Below are 20,831 nucleotides of genomic sequence, written 5' to 3' on the forward strand. Positions count from 1 at the left end.
CCAGCCCTTGAAGTGAACAAGGCCACCGTGTGCCCCCAGCAGGGATATGGGAGGACGCTGCCTGCTGTGAGCTCCCGAGTGACTGACCCTGCTCCGTTTTCCTGGAGAGACACTGGTTCATCTCTCGCTTAGGGATGAAACGTTCGGCTAAAGGCTTCCATTTTCTCAGCCTGGACGGATTAAGCATCGGGACTTAATTGCGTGTGTCAAACTCTCAAACTCTCTGTCCACCTGATGCCCAACAGGGAGTGGGGAGTTCCTGGCCGGGGCCGCTGCTCCGAGGCCGAGTCCCAGGCCTCGGGTTTGCTCCCAGGTCCCAAGCCCTGGGCCCTGGAGCAGAGGACAGGCCTCGGGTCGGCCTGTGGCCTCTGACAGGAAACAGCGCCGTCCGTTCAGAAGGCTTTCTTATCCTCAATCGTTTCTGCGCTCGTTCTGAAACCCGCACAACACGTCTGGCCAAGCGAGCCGGTCGTAGTCGTAAGCAGGCCGCGGTGCCGTTTTAACCGTGAGAATCCCCGCTTCCCGGCAGTGCCGCTGGCGTGCAGGCCGGGGGGCCGGCCGAGTGGCCCCGGCTCAGGGCTTCTCGTCTGCCTTGTTCTTCGGGCGACTAAAAGCAGTGGCTTTGTTACTCTGCTGCCTCGCGCAGCGGGTGTGGACTTCTAGGAAAAGGCCTTTAAAATGTCCTAATGGGCTGTGCTGGTCGTTGTGGAGAAAGGAGCCCCGAAGACCCCCACGCCGCCTGGCTGCAGACACGGCCTCAAGGCCCTGCCTGGGCACCGGCCCTGTCGCCTCTTCTTGGGGGACAGAGACTCTGGCTGGGTCTCTAACATCTGGCCAGGGAGGGGGCGCCAGCTGAGGAAATCAGTCCCAGGGAGAGTGGCGGCTGAGCCCCGGGAAAGAACGAAGTTGCCCGTTTAGAGGCTGGCTTCGTACCCCGAGAGTTCGTGCAGGTCCTCCTCACTGGGCAACACGTCGGGGTTCAGGTTTGCGTTTTCTGTAGCCGCCTTCCCCACGGGCCCTGGGGCTCCGTGCTCAGTGCTCAGTCTGGGGAGGGGCTCCCTTCCAGTCCCTGCAGACGAAGCGTCTCTACGGTCAGGAAGCGGCTCCTGAGACTGACTTATCAGTGATTCGTCAGTTGGCCCTGTGACTTTTGAGCCTTCTTGGCAGTGAACTTTCTAGTTTGATTCAAACTTGTGCTTGGATCCAGCAGCCACATGTGAGTATATTCAGCATCATGGACATCATCTCATTACATCAAAGGAGCCAGGCAAGAGCGGACGTGAGCGAAGCACCAGGCGCGGGGAGGAGGGGAGGCAGGGCCCATTTGTGACTGAAGCCAGGGGCAGGGGTAGAAATGGCCGCCGGAGGGAGGGTCCCACTGGGGGGAGGGGGTGCCCGGACGGGACCCGGAGGTGTACGCAGGTCTGCGGGGGTCCTTCCCGAGCCCTGGGGGCCTCGCCCACCTCACGTGGGCGCGTCCCCGAAGTTAGCTACCTGCAGGACAGATGGTGCCTGAATAAAACAGCAGATACACTGAATAAAATAAATTAGAAAGCCTCCTCCTGAACCAAGACTTTTTGGAAAGAATTCTAAATAGATGAAAACAAACAATTTGATTTCAACCAAATTGTTGTTTTTTTGTTTTTATCCTGATTTTCACCCGAATTGTCAGTCTCAAAAATAAACACTGATACATTCCCAGAAAATATTTTTCAAATAAAAACTGACTCTGTTAAAGTTTGCCCTGATTCTTTCAAAACTGTGTACAAGACACTGTCAACCAAAGTGACTTGCATATTTTTTTAAATACACTTGAACATATGCAGCTAAAATGTCATTAACTCCCTGCTGCCGGAGTGTTTTTAAAGAGTGACACGAGACCCCTGGTGCTGCGTTTCTAACATGAGGGTCTCGCGACCCTCAGAGAAACTTCCCCAAGCAACTCAAATAGCACAGTTGAACTTTTGTGGGTTTCTTTTTCCTTTTTTTCATGGAAGGCCCTGTGTGTAATTAATATTGAAAAGCACATACGGTTTCATTGAAGCCAAACTTGCTCTTCCGTTTAACAGTTCACTTTGTCCAAGAGCGAATAATTTCAGAACGAGACTCATGGAAGAAAAATAAATCGGATTTTCTGTTGCTTCAGACACACTTGCTCCAGTCATTGCTTCCTGAGTCAGACATTACATTTTGCAATATAAATTCACAATCAAGATTTTAAAGGGAGCTAAATATTTTAATCCAATTAGACAAGTGAACAAAACACTGAATATTGCATGGAGTGTGGAGAAGTGGTTCTTGCCTTTAAAAGACTGTGATTCCGTCACATTACAACCCCAAATGTCAGTGTTGTCTTTATTCTTAACGCTTTCAAACATGAGGCAGCCAGAGGCTCCTCTCTCTGCTGTTGGTGACACTGTCTGTCCTTTGGGAATTCTTAAAAATCTATTTACCATGGAAACATGGTCCCTATAAAACACAGACACCTGCCCATGTGCAGAGGAAGTTCGCGGGACTTGCGGGATTCCAGAAAGCTGGAAGACAACAAGGTCGGATCGCACGAGGTGTGGGACCCCAGTGTAGGCAGAGCTCGCGGGCAGAGCGGGCACGGGAGCTGCCAGAACCCGGGCGCCCCGGCACTCTGACCCCGCCGTGTGCGCCCAGGGCTCCACGCCTCCCCCCGTGCCGTGGGTCCCAAGTCCGGCTCCAGCTGCTGTTTTCCAGAAAGCCAAGGAAGCATCGGCCCCGCCTTTGTTCTGCAAGGAAGGCTTTCCTGCCTCTGCCTTTTCCTTTCTCCGGCTTCTACGGACTCTTCTGGCTCTGGGAGTCCAGAGGCAGGGAGCCGGGCCCAAGGTCCCCGTGGTCTAGGGTACCCAGGGCTTTGACCTCTGCACAGACCTGTGGTCGTCAGAGGTCCGGCAGGGGAGCTCAAGGGGAGAAGGGACTGCAGGGTGTGCCGGTGACATTGCCGTGAACCAGCGCTGGGCCCACTTTGCACCCGCCAAGAGCCGGATTCCCGGGAAGGTCAATGAGCGTGTGGGCCACTTTCCTGGGCACGAGGTGGGGCTCTGCTGACCTGGAGACAGCCTGCCGTGTGCCCTGCAGCTTCTGCCACATTGCGGTCCCCCCCGAAGGCCACGTTCCACGAAGTTCTGAAGAGAACGGGTGAGGTCACCTTCCCCCAAGCAAACTGGAGAGCACCCGGAGTCCACGTGGCCCGTGTGTGCCGGCCAGCCTTCCATCTGACGCCTGCTCCCCGCCATGAGGATCGCGCTCGGTGGTTCACGCGCCCTCACTGAGCCGGTCAGAAGAGCACGAGAGCGCCTGGGCTTCAAGGTCACGCGGCCGGGGCTCAGATCTCAGCCGGGAGGTGGTTCACCTTTCTACCACTCGGGTCCCGGCCAAAACCAAAACCAAAACCAAACAAAAACCCTTAGAAAGAGAACCAGCTTCCCTTTAAGAGGGAGCCCCCGCGGGACCCCAACTCTGGCACTGGTGACTGTGAAGCCGGCCAGGTTGGCAGGTGCGAAGGGGCCTCTGGATAAATCATTCAGTGGCCTTTCTGTACAGGTAGGAGAAAGAAGGCCCAGAGCTGAAGTGAACTGAACTTCTCAAGAAGGTGTTCAGTCCCTGGGCCGTGGGCTGCGTGGACGGGTGGGCGTCCACCGGCCTCTCCCCAGGGTGGGCCTGCCACCGGCTCTGGCTCCCCAAGCAGTAGCTACTGTGGCTTCTCTGGAGCTCTGTTCACTCAGGACAAGCTTGAAAATGCCCCAGCTGGGGGGAGGGGGGCAGGACTCTTCTCTCTGGTTAAAAACAGATGCTTTCTTGCCAGGGGCACAAGGAACGGGGCCATTTTTTGACCTGGCCACACAGAGACAGAAAATGTGCAAATGAGCCAGGCGGGTGGGGCTGTTGCATTTGGGGAGACCAGTGAGAGGCTGGGTGGAGGTCTGCGGATGGAAACAAGGGTCAGGCTGAGGCTGAGCATGCACGGTCTGTGAGCAGGGGCGAGGCGGGCCGGGCATTCCCCGGGGTAGGGGTGAGGGGGGCAGGGGCTTGGGAACAAAGGGGCAGAAAAGGCTCTGCTGGACCCCACAGCATGGTTGCCTGGGGAACAATTCAGGTCACCCAGAGAGACTCATTTTTTAAACTCTGAATTTCAAGTCAAACTTCAGAGATGAACACAAAAGTCAGGGTTTGTGGAGAGAAGGCTCTATTAGGATTTAAAATGAGAACAAAGAAAATGGGGTCGCAGCAGCAGGTGTGTAGATGGGGGGCATTTCTGTCATCTGTGGGCAGTATTTCAGAAGAGCAGCTGCCAGGGTGTCCCGTCGGCCCCCCCTCTTCTGGAGGGCAGCCACAGACCACGGCAGATGTGGCCACACCACCCAGGCGGGCTGCAGCAAGGGGCCTTGGTGACAGGCTGGAAGGCAGAGGACGGGGAGGTGGTGGCCGAGGGCTCCAGCCCCAGTTCACCAGCTAATGTCCCACTGGCACGCGCGTCCTCACCTCCCCCCCCCCCCAGCCAGACCACGATCACTGTGGTGTGGACGATGGACCCAACTTTCCGGAAGATGGCTGACAGCCCTAGGAAGTGATGGCAGACGAGTGAAATTTGGGCAGTAACTAAAGCTTCTCTGTCTCTGGACATGCGGCAGGATGGGGGGAGCACTGAGAAATGTTCTCTACTAAAGCTCCAGCAAACCGAGGGTGACACGGGGTGCTGCGTGTATAGACCAGTGACGTGCTCAAGGGGCGAATTATTCAGTCACGTGTTTCCAGGATGGGGCCAACAGCCGTAGGCACTGGGGATGCCGGACCCGTGAACGGTACTTCTGGGACTGTAATACTAGTCAGGATGGGCTCTGCATCAAAACCAAATAAAATATCAAACCAGCGAAGAGACAGCGACAGGGAATTTGCTCCAGGAAGAGATTCGGGCTGGCTCCCATCTGTTTGCTCGCGTCCGGGACCTCACATCTGCGCTGCTCCCGAGGGGTCCCACAGGGGCCGGAGGTCGCAGGTTCTGGGAGCGGTCTGAGGGCTGCCAGGGGCCGGGTCGGGGATTGGTCAGTTACTAGCTGGGCCCGGAGCCCGCAGACACTGTGAGCTCATTATAATGAGAGATGCCAGTTCCCCAAGCTCGGTTTTCAGAGAATTCCTGCAACACGTTTTCTTTCTGCTGCAGGTCTTCGCCGTTACTCTGCGCACGTCACAGGGGTGTGTGTCTTCCCCCCAAAGTTTGGTTACCTCTTTCTTTTACGATATGCCTGCCATGGTTTATGCTTATCCTTGTGTTGGGAGACACGCATCCCACTCGCTTACTCCGCGTGTTCCGAGCGCGGCGGCTGCACACGTGACATTCTAATGACCCTTCTGCTTACAGACTTGCGCACCGCAGATGCAAGATCAGTGTCACACACCGAGAGGCCTACCAAAACATTCCCTTTTTGCATCTTTCAAAAGAGGCAACAGACTGATGTTCCTATTTCTCTTGCGTGAATTCTGATCTTTCACTCACTGTCCTATCTTGGAAATCCTCACGTAATTGTGGCTGAAGCCGGGTTCTCATAGGAGCTCCCCCTCCCCCACCGATTTTAGCTCAGGAAATGCGTGTTGGGGAGGGTGAAGGCCCACGTGTCTCCCTGCCAGCCAGCCCACCCAGACTGCCCACCGTCCTCGGGATCTCCTGCTCCTCGAGGTCAAGGGCTGCGTCTTACTCATCTTCCCACGTGGTCCTGGGTAGGGACACTGGAGGAACCGTCTGCGGTGGTTTCTGGCCCCACGTCCTGCTGGGCTAAGCTAATCTGATCAGCCCCGTGGGCCAGGGCTGTCAGCGGTGTACTCAGGACTCCACTAACCTGTGACCCCTCAACCCAGTTTTCAGCAGCTGGTTTTGAAAACTTTTTTCCTGTTTAAGGCCAAGAGGTCAGATATACCAAATTCCCTCTTCCAGCATGTGGGACGTGGTTTCCATGTGAAAAAAATACCTTTATATATGTTATAATAAAGTGTCTGCCGCTAAAAACTTGGGAGGTTTTAGCTCGTTTTGATTTCACTGGAATGTCTCAGGGACACTTGGCCTGCATCCTGTTTTTGTTCGAGCTTCCCCAGCTGTAATGTCTGAGCGGTTTTCAGGAAAGAGATCCTGGCGCGGATCGGGGTCGCCTTCCCCAGACAGGGAGGGGGTGGCTCTGTAGCCACGCCCTGCCATCAGCCGCCCTTCCCCAAGAGACAGACTCACGTCTGGGGTACAGGTGGTTTTCAGAGTTAAAGCCTTAAAGTCGTTCACCTCACGTTCCCGTCTGACAACGGCTTTTCATGCGTCTGACTACATACAGTCTGCATTTTTAGCAGAAGAGTGGTTTTTCTCTGTAAATGTAGAAGGGGCACCTCAGCCAGCGAGCAGACAAATCACAGGGAAGAACAAGATCTATTTAAACTTACTTTTTATTATCATTTTTTCCAGTTATCCAGCATGCGACAATCTGATTGCTGACCTGGACGAAACAGAATGAAATAAATGGTTTACAAAGAGATATTTACATTCATCTGGTTTGTTCGTGAGATGCCACAGCGTGCCACCACCTTCCGGAACAGCGGCCGGTGCCTGGGGCAGCCGCGGGCTGCACGCTGGGCGCCCCGTCGATGCTCGGCGGCACCTGTGTGCGGGCGGGCTGCAGCTCAGCTCTGGCACCGGACGAGGAGCCCTCCTGCTGGGTTTCCAGAAATGGCTTGAAGTGACGATGTTTCTAGATCTGCTCATTTGTATGCTGTTACACACATGACTTTCAATAAATGAACTTTTTAAAGACCTGAATTGTAATGTTTCCTTTTTACCTTGTAGTGATGAACGAAACACACCAAAAAGGCACATATTTTAACTAGGCCAGAGGGTACTAAGGACCAGACTTTCTCCCGCCGTTCACGGTTCCTTCCCTCGTGAGCTAGAGAGCACCCTTCAACTTCTGATGCTTTAGTCAACATCTCGTAAGACTCCATCACTCGTCATCCTGCTACTCTGTGCACAGTCGGGAGACACCAGGAAGCACTATTATCCTGTCCACTCTGTTCACAAGGAAAACGACAAGAAAGCGTCTTTGGCTTAGTGGTGTCAGGTTTCTTCTCGAATGTGCGGTATTTGAGAGGAGCCTACGAATGTACTTCATGGAATTACAAAGTTGACTTCGAGGTCTTTCGGGTATCTGTACACAGATCGTTATTTTAGTTTAAGAGAGTATTTCTACTATACACGGTTAAGCCCTCAGATGCTTGAAAGTAATAAAAACCGGGCACTGAAGTGTCGTGTTGTCTTTGAGGAGGACAATGAAGTGCTAAAGGCAAGACTGCGGGTGGGCGGGAGGAGGCCCTGACCTAAGGCCCTTCTCCTGGCTAGCGTTCCCGAACCCTCGCCCTCACCGGCCCCCTGTGGTCTCTCGGGATGGATGGGGATTAGGCTTCGGAGGCGGTGGGATGATACACACGCAAAGAGCTTTCGAAAGTCTCTTGAGCATGGAAAAGGTTCAAGCCTGAAAGAGTAGAACTTCTATCTGGATTCAGTTTTTGATTTAATCCAATGTGCTAGACATCAAGGTTGTCACCTAAGATATGTTAATTGTCCCTAATTCTGTTTGAGGACTACAGTAAGTAAATTACACAATATTCTACAAATAGCACCCTTAAAGAATTGTAGAGGTCACTTGATTTTAGCCTCCTGGATCTGTCCATCCCAGTGGTTTTGAGAGAAGAGCACACGCAAGAATGCCCTCAGATCTGGCTGTGTGACACACACGTGCACGCCTAACTCTGGTCCCAAAGCCATTCCTCTACTCAGCTTAGTCACAGGAGCAAAGCCAAGTTTGTACAATAGTAGGTTTATGAGGTAAAATCAGAAAAAGGCCCCATCCGAAATAAGTCTAGATAAATCAGACTGAAGTACAACCACCCTACCCATCTCTCACCCACGACTAAGTTTGTTAATTTGCCAACGTCCATTCTAAGAAAGGAAGTATGCAGAGCAACACGTGTAAGGTTACCAGGAAGACGTCACTGAGGAACAACACTCCTGAGGAGTTCTGGGCCCAAACCATCCGGTGTTAAGCTTCTTAGGTCCCTAACACATCTCCAGGGAGCCCCCTTCCTCCATCCCTGACTTCACGGGAGATGCACCTGAGACCCAGCGCTGAGGGGTCGGCACCCCCCCTTCAGAAGCGGCCCCTCGTCCAAGTTTGCACAACTGCACTATTGCCATTTTACTGAAGTAATAACAAAGCAGTCCTGTGTGTGTTTGGGGCTACAAGAGACGGACGTTATTCTCCTCTCACATTTTATATAGGGTAGGTTAATGCCAGCTGGAGCTATTAAAAATCTTTTTTTTTCCAAAAAAGAATAATATTTGATTTTCTGAGACTGCAGAACCACGTCCAACAACAACAAACAGAGAAGTAGCAGATTGACATAGTGCTTTATTTAAGCCGTCCGTACGAAGGAAAATAATGTGCATCCCTATCATATACGTGTAAAAATACTAAGGATGTACAGTGTACAAAACAGTTTCTTGTAGTTATTTCACATCCTTGTGGGTCATATACTTAAGGAAATGAACAGTTTTAGTATGACCGACAGTAATAGTAATACAGTTTTTCTTGGGTTCATAGTTGCGTCTGCTTAAAATCCTTAACCAGATGACTAGATCTTGCGCGGATCTAATGAAAGAACTAGCAAGGTCAAGAAATGTCACAAACTATAAAGCTACAGGGAGGTAATTCAATTACCAATTTAGAGGTTTTCTTTTTATTTAAATAAATACTTTACATTTCATGCTTGCCTGTAATGCACTACCAGGAGCAAGATAAGGAAATTCTACTGTAGACAGTACGAACAGTAGCAGCAAAGTGTGTACGTCGAGGTGTAATACAGAGACCCTGCAGTTAGTAAGGAAGGCCCTTACTTTTGTCCGCTAGGAAAAGCAAGGGGCCCCTGCAAGAACAGTCAGCTTTAAGAAGCCGGAAATCAGGTACGGGAAATGGAAAACAATACTGGAATAATGCTATGTAATTAGTGTAGGAAGCAAAGCTGTGAGCAACCTGCCAAAAAATCCAAGCAGAAATGGCCAATTTCCTCCCAGATGGCTGCATTAAGACAAGAGGGCAGACTTCACGGAAGTTAGTGTGGGATGGAGTCCGCAGCGTCTGACCCGCGTTCTGATGGAGTGATGCCGTGTTCGGGCCTCGCCTTCTGCCAGCAGCCCTCACCGCGGCCACGGGCAACCCCAAGGGCAGGTGCGGAACCCTCCCTCTACACATACACACACACACACACACACACGCACACACACGCACGCACACGCACACATCTGTTTTCCCGTCGTTCCTCCGTGCCAGCTGATGGACACCTGGGAGCGAGAGCAAGGGAGGCTGGACAGGGAAGCCAAGGAAATGCCCCGTGAGTCCTCAGCACATCTCGAGGCCCAGCGTGAGTGAGCCCTGCACGCGGGCTGGGGACCGTGAGCCAGCTGTGAGGAGTGGCCGGCCCAGGGCACTGTCAGCGCGGTCACTCATCTTCAGGAAGTGTCCTTGACCAAGGTCACGGGAAACCACCTTAAGGTTTGGGGGGGAGCTATCGAAGTGCTTAGTGTACGGGGTCGCCCTCAAGAGGGACGGCCGCTCCGCACGAACATCAGCCAGCCTCAGCCACCTTCTCTGCCTCTACCTGCTCCTCTTGGATAAAATGGGTGGAGACAACTTACAGGACATACCTTCTAGTCTACGTTCTGGTCAAAGTGAAACACTCAACAGAATTCCAAGGGGGGAAAAAAAGTGAAGCGACATGTGTAAGTAAGAATGAACTACCATTTCCTGTAACTTCCTACTCAATGCTAAGGATGAACTTCACTCAGGTAGGAATATGAAAAATTAGGATAAAACCTATGTCTGAATATGTCTTAGCTGCCTTAGTAAAATGCCCTTTGACCCCCGTCAGTCCCAGTGGCCCGCCCACCGCCAGCAGTGGTGTCTCCTCTACAGATCCACACTTCCAGCGCCACGAGGCTAAGACATCTGCGTATGAATATGATTCATCCTACTTAGAAAGTCACTTGCTCGTCCACACAACGCATCTGAGTCGTCATACCACGTCATGCCGCAGTGTTCCACGGGGAGCTGTCAGAACGTGTGACTAGAGACATCTCCACGATCGCTCCACAGGGCCGGCCGGCCTCCCGCGGCCGCGGCAAGGACCCCCAGCCCCTGGACTTCATAGGCTGCTTTGGAAAATGTCAGCTCCTAGCACCAAAGGGTTTAATCTGAAGATCATCATTAATGAAGGAGAAAGATGAGGTTTGCATACACGTCCCCTTTCAGTGAGAAATGTTGGAATTTGGGGACATGAGTATATACAGAAAAAGAAAAGTTGGAGGTGTTCTTTTTGTGTGTGTTGTTTTGTTTTCTCCCTGATGGCTTAATTCAGTGATAAATGTACCATGATCGGAATAAACACACCGGGTTCTTACCCCTTACTGCCTACTTTATGAATACTCAAGATGTGTGCATTTTGCCAAGTACGGTGCATTTGTCATGGTCACGCTGGTCGCGGTTCCTTCACGGCGAGACGTCACCGGGCCGTCAGAGCGCTTCTGTTCTCAAACGGTCAACAGCAACATCCTTCCGTCTCCTTAACCCCTCGGCACGGAGAGCTGGGGATTTTCTCACTTTGAGCACCAAGGGGTTCAGTGCCAGCATCTCTTCTCCCAAAGCCCAATTCTAACCAATATGTACAATTTCAGAGCCTCATCGAATTTTGTTACAAAGGAGAAAAAGTGCACGACCCTCACTGGCGCGTACATTCCTTGCACGTGGGTCAAAATGAACTGCAGTGAGTCTAGTTCGTGTAAGTTGGAGCTGCATTTGCTAACATGACACACAATTCTCTTCACTAAGAAATAAATACTACTGCAATATAAACAAAATCATAGAAGGACATTCAAAGTTTTAACATCCGAGAAAAAGCTCATTCACGTAGAACCGAAAGTCAAAACTTACGTAAGGCAAACACCTGTTCACCTTGGTGTACAAATTTTGGTGAAAAGCAGGATCATTACACCTGTCTACATTCTTCAGCCATCAGAGGTGATAAAGATCAAGAAGGGAAAAAGGTTTCCAAGCACAGGGAAAAAAAACAAAAACTGCTCTCTGGTGCAAATCATGTCATCGAGCCCACGAGCGACCTCGCCTCTGCCGTGCATACGCCCCCTTCCCAGAAGAACAGTGTCCGTCCTGCCAATGCCCGCCCGTGAAATCCGGACGTCCGGGCGGAACAGGGGGCTTCCTCCGCGGTGTCCGACAGGGACTACGTGTGCGTCTAGCGCTCTGTCTCAATGTTCGTGGGGTCCTTCTCTCAGATGCTTCCCTACGGATCCCGGCCAGGTCTGAGTGCACAACCCCACCGTGCGCACTGATCTCTCGCGCCCTCCTACAATTCTGCATATGCACGTCACCACCCTGCCACAATTGCTTGTTCTGAATTACAAACTACATCTTCTTAGTCTAATTAGTTTTCGATGTATCTTCTAGAAAGTTAAAAAATGTACCTAGAATCAGTGTATCTCATTTAGCCTTCACTGTTAGGGAAAAACAAAAAGATCAAAAGATGACAACTGGTGCACAAATGAACAATGGTGGGCTCATGACTCCCAAAGATTGTAAAATTACCTCTTAAAGTTGCTAGAATAGTAAGACAGTAGCAGCAGCAGCATGAGACCGTAGACGGAGATACAATTTCATGCAAAAACAAACAAGTGTGTTTGCGTCCATGTGTGTTCTCGTGGGGGTGAGAGTGGGCTGGGGTGTCTGAAGGCGCTCCTGCTTTGTAAGAGCTATGACTGGTGTGATGTCCGGGAATCGTCTTGAGGAGGAAGTCTGGGATGACAGTGAAGGAGCAGGACGGGGGCCTTACTCGCGGCCGCTGGCAGAGTAGGAGAACTGAGGGAAGTGTGGCCGCCGCTCGTTGTCCACGCAGTCCATGCCGTCCTCGTCATCTGCGGGCACAAAGCGGCCACTTAACATCACGGTTACTGTTTGCCACGAATCTCTGGTCTACGTGGTTCTAACATCTAGCACAGGGAAGGTCAACTGCGACAACAAGCTCCAAGACACTCGTGGCCAACAACACAACACAGCATAACGACGCTAACTCCCCAAACGATCTCCCTTTCACACGCATGACCTGTGAAGAAATAACACCCTCACGTCTCCTTCAAGCCATGAATATCTTAAGACCCAACACACTGTGAAGAAAACCAGATTTTTTTTTAAATAAGAAGGAGTGAACGATCTTTAGTAACCTCCAACTTCACGAAACTACGCCTGTCGAAACTGCAGTGGGCAGTCAGGCCTAAGGCACCAGAAGTGTCTGGAATCCAGTACCAACACCTTCAAATGCGTTTATTTTTCTTCTTGGCTCTTTAGGTGTGACTGTGAAATCAAGCTTCATACGAGGCCTGGATTTGACATTGTTTATGTTAGTTACTCTTCGGTCACCGTTTCCAGTTTCCCTAAGATGCACCTTTAAACCAGAGTGGAGAGAGGAAGACAATGGAAGAGGGCGAGATGCCAGCATCTAACACCAGCTCCGCAGGAAACCAGCAGCGAGCAGAGGCATGAAGGCACGGAAGTGAGCCGCTTTCACATGGGCTGCCCCCTGTCACCTTCCCTGCCTTCCTGTATTCGAAAGATCTCGAATGATCCCGCAAGCCCTTCTCCTAACTGTCCCGGTGGTTAAAGTCCCACATAGCCAGGAAGCTTTCCTTGCATGTGGTCACACATCCAGCCACCCTGGCCACACCGTCCCCTGGGCACCTGCTCCGGACTCTGGGCCAAGTCCAGCCACCCTCGGGGCTCCCCGTCTATGCAGGAGGTGCCCACAAAGCCTCTCCTGCTCTCCCCAAAAGTACGTGGGGTCAGATGATGTCCCACAGGGGAAGCACAGCAGGAGGCTCTCAAACACCCAACCTTCTTTTCTTCAAGCAAAATAATTCCACTTCCTCCAAAACCGATAGGGAATAAAGTACAAGCCTTTAAATTTCCCAGCCTCTCCAGGAGCATGGAGGTCACGTAACAAGAGAAAGCAGAAAGACCTCCGTATGGTGAGCACCGACACTGTCACACAACAGGGATGATGCTCCGTGCTCCTCGATGACAAACATTCTTCTGGAGAGCAAACATATCTTTTCTCACTGTGCTTCTGTTGGATATTCTATTCTGAATACAGAAGATTCTAGAAATGGGAGCAAGTTGCTAACCAAAATTTGTGACCTCAAATGTATCAGGAAAAAAATCATTGGATTAGGTGGCAATCAATCCATGAAGAGGATCTGGGGCTCCCTGCTCCATGTAGACCATGGACCTCCAAGGGCTTCCGTCCCTCTGCAGACAGGCTTTCTAACTATGTCAGCTTTTCTAGAGAGGATTGTGACTTGAGGGAATCTCTGCCTCCTTCTTATCAAATACTGGTTAGGCACCAAGCAAACCACACACATGGTTCCGATCAAACACCTTCCACAGTATTTTTGGCCGCACTAAGGGCGCTGGGAAGGCTTATCTGTTGCTGAGTCACAAAGTATAAAAACTAGAGAAGAAGCAGCTGCAAGCTTAGTGTTCACATTCGGACACATGCCAATCACATTTCAAGGCAACAGTGTTCCCCACTAACAGCTTTGCTTGGCTGCGTGTTTCCGTGCAGTGAACGTGCAGAGAGCCCCGGACCGCCCGTGTGGGAGGCTGGCGCCCGCACTGCACTGGTTCCCCGGGTGGCCCCGGCCCCGGTCAGCAGGCCCTCTACACCCCGTGGGAGGTGCCGGGCTTCCTGCCCGAGGAGGAGCATCTCCTGCTCTACGCTGCAAGTCAGCTGAGAATTAAAGAGTCTTTAATCTGCCACTTCAGTAACAAATACATCACATTTCTGAACATGAAGAAATCTCAACCTCACAGATGACTGAGCAAGGGCCCCACACTCTGAGATTCTTTAAAGCCCATACATCACTCCCTGATTGCGGCCCCCTTCTGCTCCCTCCTGCTCAGAAACAGCAAGGGGCCAGGATCTGATCCTGCCCAGGGGACGAGGGAGGTGGCCTGGGCCCACGGGTGGGGGGCTGTGGAAGGAGAGGGCAGCGGCCTGCCCAAGCCAGAGCCCGTCACACCAACCAACGTTCCTGCTCTGAACAGAGAGTCAAGGAGCAGTTGCTGACGACACACATGAACCATGCTGCAAACATGAGACACATTTGGAACAAGAAAGCGGGGATCAACTCCCCAACCCACATCGGAATCCGTGGCCCAAGGAACCTCGTTTCCTTACAGCATTCAACAAATGTAATTACACGGCATTACAAGCTATTAGATCTCAAAGAAATCCTCTTTCCCTGCAAGAGGAAGGCAGAGGACCATTAACGGATAAAATGCAAGACGACACATTCCAAAATCTGTTCAATTAATTAACACCAGTGAGAACAATCTGGCATGTGACCGCAGCTGTTTGTCGGCAAGGAACATTCTGCCTGTCGATGTGCTGATTTGTTCTAAAAAGTAACTCCATTCTGTGTCCCAAAAGCCAGGTGGCGAGTGGGAAGGAGGCCGTCGCTAACTGAGGGTACCGCGGAGGGCTCCCGTGAACAAAACCTCCACGCTTTAGCGGCTGCACGGCCGCTCACCAGCAACACCCCTCGAAGCTGCAAGATTACGTTACATGTAATCACAGTCCGAGGTTTCACTGTGCCTCCTCTGATCGGCCTCTAAGGGATCTAGGATGTTTCCAGGAACAGTCCCTTTAAAGACCCGGCCCCAGGCTCCCAGGCTCCCCGGCCCGCTCTCCGGCCTGCTGAGCACCGTCATCAGCTCTCTCTGCTGAGGCCCTGAAATGGGAAATCAGACGGCCCCGACAGACGCAGGACGCTGCTGCTGGACTCCCGTTTCTGGGTTTGGGTGCCCACACAGCCACACGTTCCCAGGCCTCCATGGCAGGTGCATTCTGGGACCCACCTTCAAAGGGACTACAGTGTGAGCCTCCCGCCGATCCCTGTCTCAACCTAGAAAAACTCCTTTATCCTTTCAAGACTGCAAGTCACTGGGCATGAACAGCGTTTCCCGCGTCTAAAATGACACAGATTCTTCAAGAACGGGGTTGCTGTTCATAACTAAACGTGTTGTATTACTGATCGAGAAGCAGAGACACCAGGTTCAGAGGACAGTCTAGAAACCATGCCAGGTGACTTAAAACGTCTTTTAACATTTCTGCCTCACTTCATGAAGTTCTAAAAATGAAGCCACAGAGTGCCTGTTAATGACATATTCTCAGCACGTCAAGTGCCGAGTGAGTCTGGAGTTAGGGGTAAGGCAGGCCAGGTGAATCCTGAAGAGATTTGGACCTCGTCAGCCAGGGCTTTGTTTTTTTGTTTTATTTATTTGTCAGAGAAAGAAAGATAACACAAGCAGAGGGAGCAGCAGGCAGAGGGAGAAGCGGACTCCGTGCTGAGCCCAACGAGGAACTCAATCCCCAGACTCCAGGGTCATGACCCGAGCCGAAGGCAGTTGCCCAACCGACTGAGCCTGCCAGGCGCCCCTGGGCTTTGAATCAAGTCTGTGGAGAAGAAGGACTGACGGCCAGGGCCGTGCCTGCTACAGAGCTGCAGATTTAACTGGCTCACAGTCTTGGGTATGGGAGCTGCTCTGCTGTGTCCTTCCAGGTTCCCGCTTTCTCGCAGCCTCTTTAGGTGGGTCCCCTGGCCCCAGATTTGCATCCACTCTCTTCTGCGGGATGTTCATTGTACCGGGCCCAGCCTCATGCTTCAAGCAGTGCGTCCCAGGACAAAGAACGCTATGGACTTAAATAGAATCAAAACTAGGGCTCTTCAAAGCTGTCCAATTCCAGCGCCTTTCCGACCAGGACAGCTTCTCAGGCACTGCAGGGAAAAGCTGGGGCTCGGGGACACCACCCAGCCTTGCGTCCCCTTTCCCAGACGGCGAAGTGACCTGCCCCTTTTCAGGGAGGGAGTGGCAGAGCCAGGCATGACACAGTCACCCCACCAGGCTCTCTCCATCCTCCTCAGCCCTTTCCTTGAGACTCAGACTCACGGGTCTCTTCACGTGAGGACTGGACTCTTACCCGTCCGAAGCAAAGTCTGTGCTCACGGCTTTGCATTCGCAGAGCCTGCCTATTTCTCTGATGTCCAAGACCACGTATTTAGTTGTCTTAAGAGTCCACAAATGCCAAAGCTCTATTTATCAAAGAGAACAGTCTCAAAGAGCTGAGGCCGAGACAGAGACACACTGGGACCTCACCCTCTCAGTGCCCTCTGTGGGTGTCACATGGGGAGGGAGGCCGAAGCACAAAGTCCTGGGCACGGATGGCCAACAGTACCGTCTGTAAAGCTCTGGGCCTCCTCCCAGCCGGCAAACGACCAGGCCCTTGCCATAACGTGTTTATTCCTTCACTTCAAACATATTTACTGAATGCCGATGCTGGGCCAGATACCCAGCCAGGAGCTGGGGCTAGCTGTGAATAGGAAACCAAGCCCTTTTTCTCAGGGTTACTGCGTTCTAGTTGGACAGACAGTAAACAGAGAAATGAACAAATTAACCAGAAGAGTTATCAGCAAGCTGTCAATGCACAGAATCACGGGGTGGAGGAGGCGGTGCCCAATGGGTTGCACTGTTCTTTGGATTGGGAGGTGAAAGCAAGCTCTCTGGGGAAGTGACATTTAAGCTGAGATCTGAGGGAATAAGAGCTGTTGACGCAAATGTCGGGGAAAAGAGCATAGTAGGCAGAGACAACGGTTAACACCCAAGTCCCGAGGCACGGTGAGGCGTGGCATGTTCAAGGTGAGGATGAACACGGGGCGGTGGGACAAGATGGGGCAAGAGCAGGGACCAGACCAGACAGCCTGTGCAAGCCCACGTGAGTAGTTCAGATTTCTAGTGTAGAGTTTGGGACCCATGGGAGGGCTGTGGGCAGGGGAATGATGTGGTAGGACTGCAGTTAATGTTCTATCACAACGACGAGGCCTGGCGAATGCTCTGTAGTGCAACGTGCTCCTGGGCCCTTCCGACACCTCACTGGCGCTGCCTGCATTTCAGACACGTGGGTCACCACCGTCCACCCTGGGGCCACCAGAGACTATGCCAAGGCCCAAGCCCCCGTTCTGCTCACACAAGTCCTCAGCCACTTGCCCATGGAGTTGCAGGCTTTCCAGCACTGTCTTCTCCTCTCACGGATTCTAAGACTTTAGCAATGGCTCACGAGACAGAATGGAAGCCCACTGTCCCACTGAGGATAGCAGTCCCACGTACTCCCAACTCATACCTTGGCCAAGTTGGGGAGTCCCGCTCCTGGCTACTGCTGACACTAACTGAGGGACCTGGGGAGCTCGGTGTCTCCCTGGGTTTCAATTTCTTCACTTAGAAAATAAAAGTTAAGAGGTTCTTAACTTTTGTCAAGTCTAAAGAAAGCCAAGTGCACATATGCATACATGATCATATTTTTCATTTTAGGGTGTGTTCACGGTCCCTTGTTGTCAGGCTACGGGTTGAAAACTCTAGACCAGGATGGCTCCCAGTCTGCCTTTCAGCGGACTATCAGGTGACCGACTACATCCGTGGTTGGAACCTTCCCTCTCGTGGATACTGGCTGTGTACCAGCACCTCCAGCTACTCTACCTTTCACAAACGAGAGACGGGAGAAGAAAAGTAGGAAGGGATCTAAAGGAAAGAAAAGGAGAAAAAATGAACACGATGGGTTCATGAGCCAGAAGATGTGTGTGACCTGAAAAAATCTTTGGCTTTCCAAGTATGTCCCTGAAACTCGATTCTATCCTCATAGCTAAGCTCATGAGGACAGATACACAGCACTCTGCTGGCACAAGAGTGTTTTTAAGTTATATCTGATACCTTTCCTTCCTTTGAAGTCCCCATACTTATGATATTTATCGAACTGTGTGCACATACTAGTGTATGTGGGACAATCTTTAAGTGGTGCTTGAATGCACAGTGTTAACAGACATGTAATTTATATGTATCAAAAAGTTACTAGCACACTAAATTAGGTCTTCGCCAATACTAAATTTTAAAAAAGGTGATTCAGGAAACCAAAACGAGCATGATTCTGCAGGGGGCGCATGAGTGAGCCGTTGGGTAAACATGGAAGTGTCACTTTCAGAGTCCTTCTAATTGATGGCGAAAGAAAGTACTAAAACAGTAAGGAAGGGCAAAGTTGTCTACAAGTGAGTCCATGATTCTCAGGCTACAATTTTTCTTCATGTAATTTTTCCTACTCCCCAAAACTTCTCTCCCAGCAGCTACCTATCTTTGATACTTGAACATGGAACTCCATATTCTTAAGGGGGATGAAGTAAGTCACTGAGGAATTTGATCTTGAAAATATCCAATCAACAGAGTGGCTGTTGTCTTCCATTATATTAGAATGTTACCAAGTGCCTATTAGATGTACTTACATTTTTCAGGTGGCGTTATTGTAATAGTCTGAGCTGTAAATTCTTCATCAAAATATCTGGTATCTGTCTCAGATGTTACTTGAGGCTTAAAAGGAGGTACAAGCTGCAAGAAGAAAGAAGAAGAGTACTGTTAACAGATTTCAGTTTAGGAAAATTCATTTCTAGGATAAAATTAGGGAGCAAATAATTAACAGAACAGTGCCAGAGATCAGACCGCTGAGTCACTGCGTATGGGAGACGTGGCTTTTGGCTTCCCAGTCAACAGTCTGAGCACAGAACAGGAAGTACTTGGTTATTCTGTATAAAATTTGACGGATTATGTGCAACAGCACAAATGAGAACCAGAGAATAGGGTGGAAAGAGAATACTGAAAAGTCCTAATTTCTCTGCCAATCACAAACATACAAACCATATGGATGCAAACCCTGGTGACAAAATGCAGGCTCTCCCCTGGGCAGCGAAAGCATGACTTGTTCCCTAGTCTCTTCCTGGTCCAACAGCTTATTAGTAAGAACACAACTTAATGATACGGTTACTCCCAAGGTGACAGAGTGCTGCCCCTGTCCTTGGCAAAGAACTACACCCACTTACTTGAGATGGGCATGAACGTCTGCCCTGCTCCGGGACAGGGGTCTGGGGAACCCCTGAAGTTACGTGTGAACGTTTCGTCCCTTGATTGCATCCGATCCTCAAAGGGGACCAGGACCCGAGAGAGAGTCAGAGGAACTGCTCTAGGACTGATAGGGCTGGACGCCTCCGCCTCAGAGCTGCAGCAGGCACGGTGTGGGGCAAGTCTGGGGCTGCCAAAGGTCACAGGAGCCCAAGCCTCTGGGACCTCCACTGCTCCCCTGGGCTCCGGCCTCACAGAAGAACAAAGGGAGCCCTGTCCCGGGGCCTGGAGTCCCAGCACCCGCTCTCATGAGTACCCCGTAGAACAGGAGATGCTGCTTTTAGAAGAAAATTCCCGAGTGGACAGAAATACGGAGAACCGAGTGACAGAAATCAGTATGTTTTATAAAAATTTTACAGAAACAAACAGAAACACACAACTGGCTTCGGCTCAATGCATTTTCCCACTCTTGTCACCAAATTTATGTTAAATAATAGGGCAAAAATCTTTACATTACTCTCTAGGCAGACTATGTTTTAAAAAACCAGGGGGTGCGCAGAATGAAAAGTGTGTTTTTGGAATAAAGGACCACGCATCTCTGGTTATGCCACATGTAACAGAACATTTTTTTAAGTTTTATTTATTTATTTATTTATTTGACAAAGCGCCAGTGCGCACACGTGCACAAGCAAGGGGAGTGGGAGCCGGAGAAGCAAGCTCCCTGCTGAGCAGGGAGCCCGATGCGGGACTCCATCCCCGACCCCGAGATCATGACCTGAGCCAAAGGCAGACCCTTCACCGCGGGAGCCACCCAGGCGTCCCAGCAACAGAACATTTTTAACCTCTTTGCCTCCTCGTTGGTTGTCTCTGTCCCAGGACACAGCTAGTCTAGAGTCTGTCATGAGCAGGCACTTTCCTGGAGATGAACCTAGTTCGGGTTCCAGTTCCGACCGGCTACGCCTTAGACAGAGTATGGCTCTCCTCCCACACCCCTGCTCTCCGCGGGCCAAGCGCCTCTGCCGCCCGGGCCGCGCATTCACCCTAGTGCCGGACCTGCCCCCTTCCACGCACACACGCACACCGGAACAGCAAACGTGATCGGGACCCCACGCCCTGCCCGGTTCCTCTCTGGAAACTGAGGGGTCAAGGCCTCCACCTGCAGGACACCAGAGGCTACGGCTCTGGCTGGGCTCACCGTTCCACAGATGCCCTCCCAAGTGGTTCTTCCTCATCCGTCCAAACAAAACTTCACCGCAACAAACGCTTCTCGGCAGGAGTGGGCTCCTGGGCACGGGGAGCAGGCTGTGCTCACCTCGGCCCACCCTTCCCAGCTGCCTCCTGCTGACGCCGGCGGACCTCTGCCTTCACGTCCCGGGAGAGCTGCTCTCCTCTTAGGTGACACAGAGCGCGGTACCCTCAACCTCGACAGCGACTGGGACAGATCTTAGAACAGCTTCCGAAGGTGCCGGGGGCTTGAGCCAGCCTCTCTGCTCAGGGGGCGACCCTCCCGCCGCCACCTCTCCACGCGCCGCTTCCTTGACCTTCACGTGCCTTTGAGCCTCCGACTCTGTGCAGCACGCACGCGCGCATGCGCACAAAACCGGCGGGCATTCGTCTCCCGCCGCCACGTTGACACCTCCTCCCGACGCCACGTAAGCTCTGCGACGGCGAGGACGTTGAAGAGCAGTTTTGAGGTATGGCGGACACACAGTAAACAGTACG

The 20,831-nt window shown here is 51.7% G+C and overlaps 2 protein-coding genes across 13 annotated transcripts in view; one reads left to right on the forward strand and one right to left on the reverse strand.

Moving 5' to 3' along the window:
• The window catches only part of SDCCAG8 (SHH signaling and ciliogenesis regulator SDCCAG8), a 226,519-nt gene extending 219,704 nt beyond the window's left edge, over positions 1–6,815 (forward strand). For all 6 annotated transcript variants that reach the window (XR_005836324.1, XR_005836323.1, XR_005836322.1 and 3 more), the window contains one exon: positions 6,470–6,815. Coding sequence is in view for 2 of the 6 variants with exons in the window: in XM_008694808.2 (XP_008693030.2) it covers positions 6,470–6,518 (49 nt within the window). In the remaining 4 variants the exon portion in view is untranslated. The remainder of the gene's footprint in view (positions 1–6,469) is intronic.
• Positions 6,433–20,831, reverse strand: part of AKT3 (AKT serine/threonine kinase 3) — a 306,055-nt gene continuing 291,656 nt past the window's right edge. For 6 of the 7 annotated variants that reach the window (XM_040636074.1, XM_040636075.1, XM_008694786.2 and 3 more), the window contains 2 exons: positions 18,500–18,602; positions 8,448–12,034 (listed from right to left, as the gene is read on the reverse strand). In XM_040636074.1, coding sequence (XP_040492008.1) covers positions 11,949–12,034; positions 18,500–18,602 — 189 coding nt within the window. In that variant the 3' untranslated portion in view covers positions 8,448–11,948. Of the gene's footprint in view, positions 6,501–8,447; positions 12,035–18,499; positions 18,603–20,831 lie in introns of those variants that run through there. The other variant, XM_008694783.2, reaches the window with a different exon arrangement.

The sequence above is a fragment of the Ursus maritimus genome, unplaced genomic scaffold (assembly GCF_017311325.1).
Source record: "Ursus maritimus isolate PB19 unplaced genomic scaffold, ASM1731132v1 scaffold_2, whole genome shotgun sequence".
Taxonomy (NCBI): domain Eukaryota; kingdom Metazoa; phylum Chordata; class Mammalia; order Carnivora; family Ursidae; genus Ursus; species Ursus maritimus.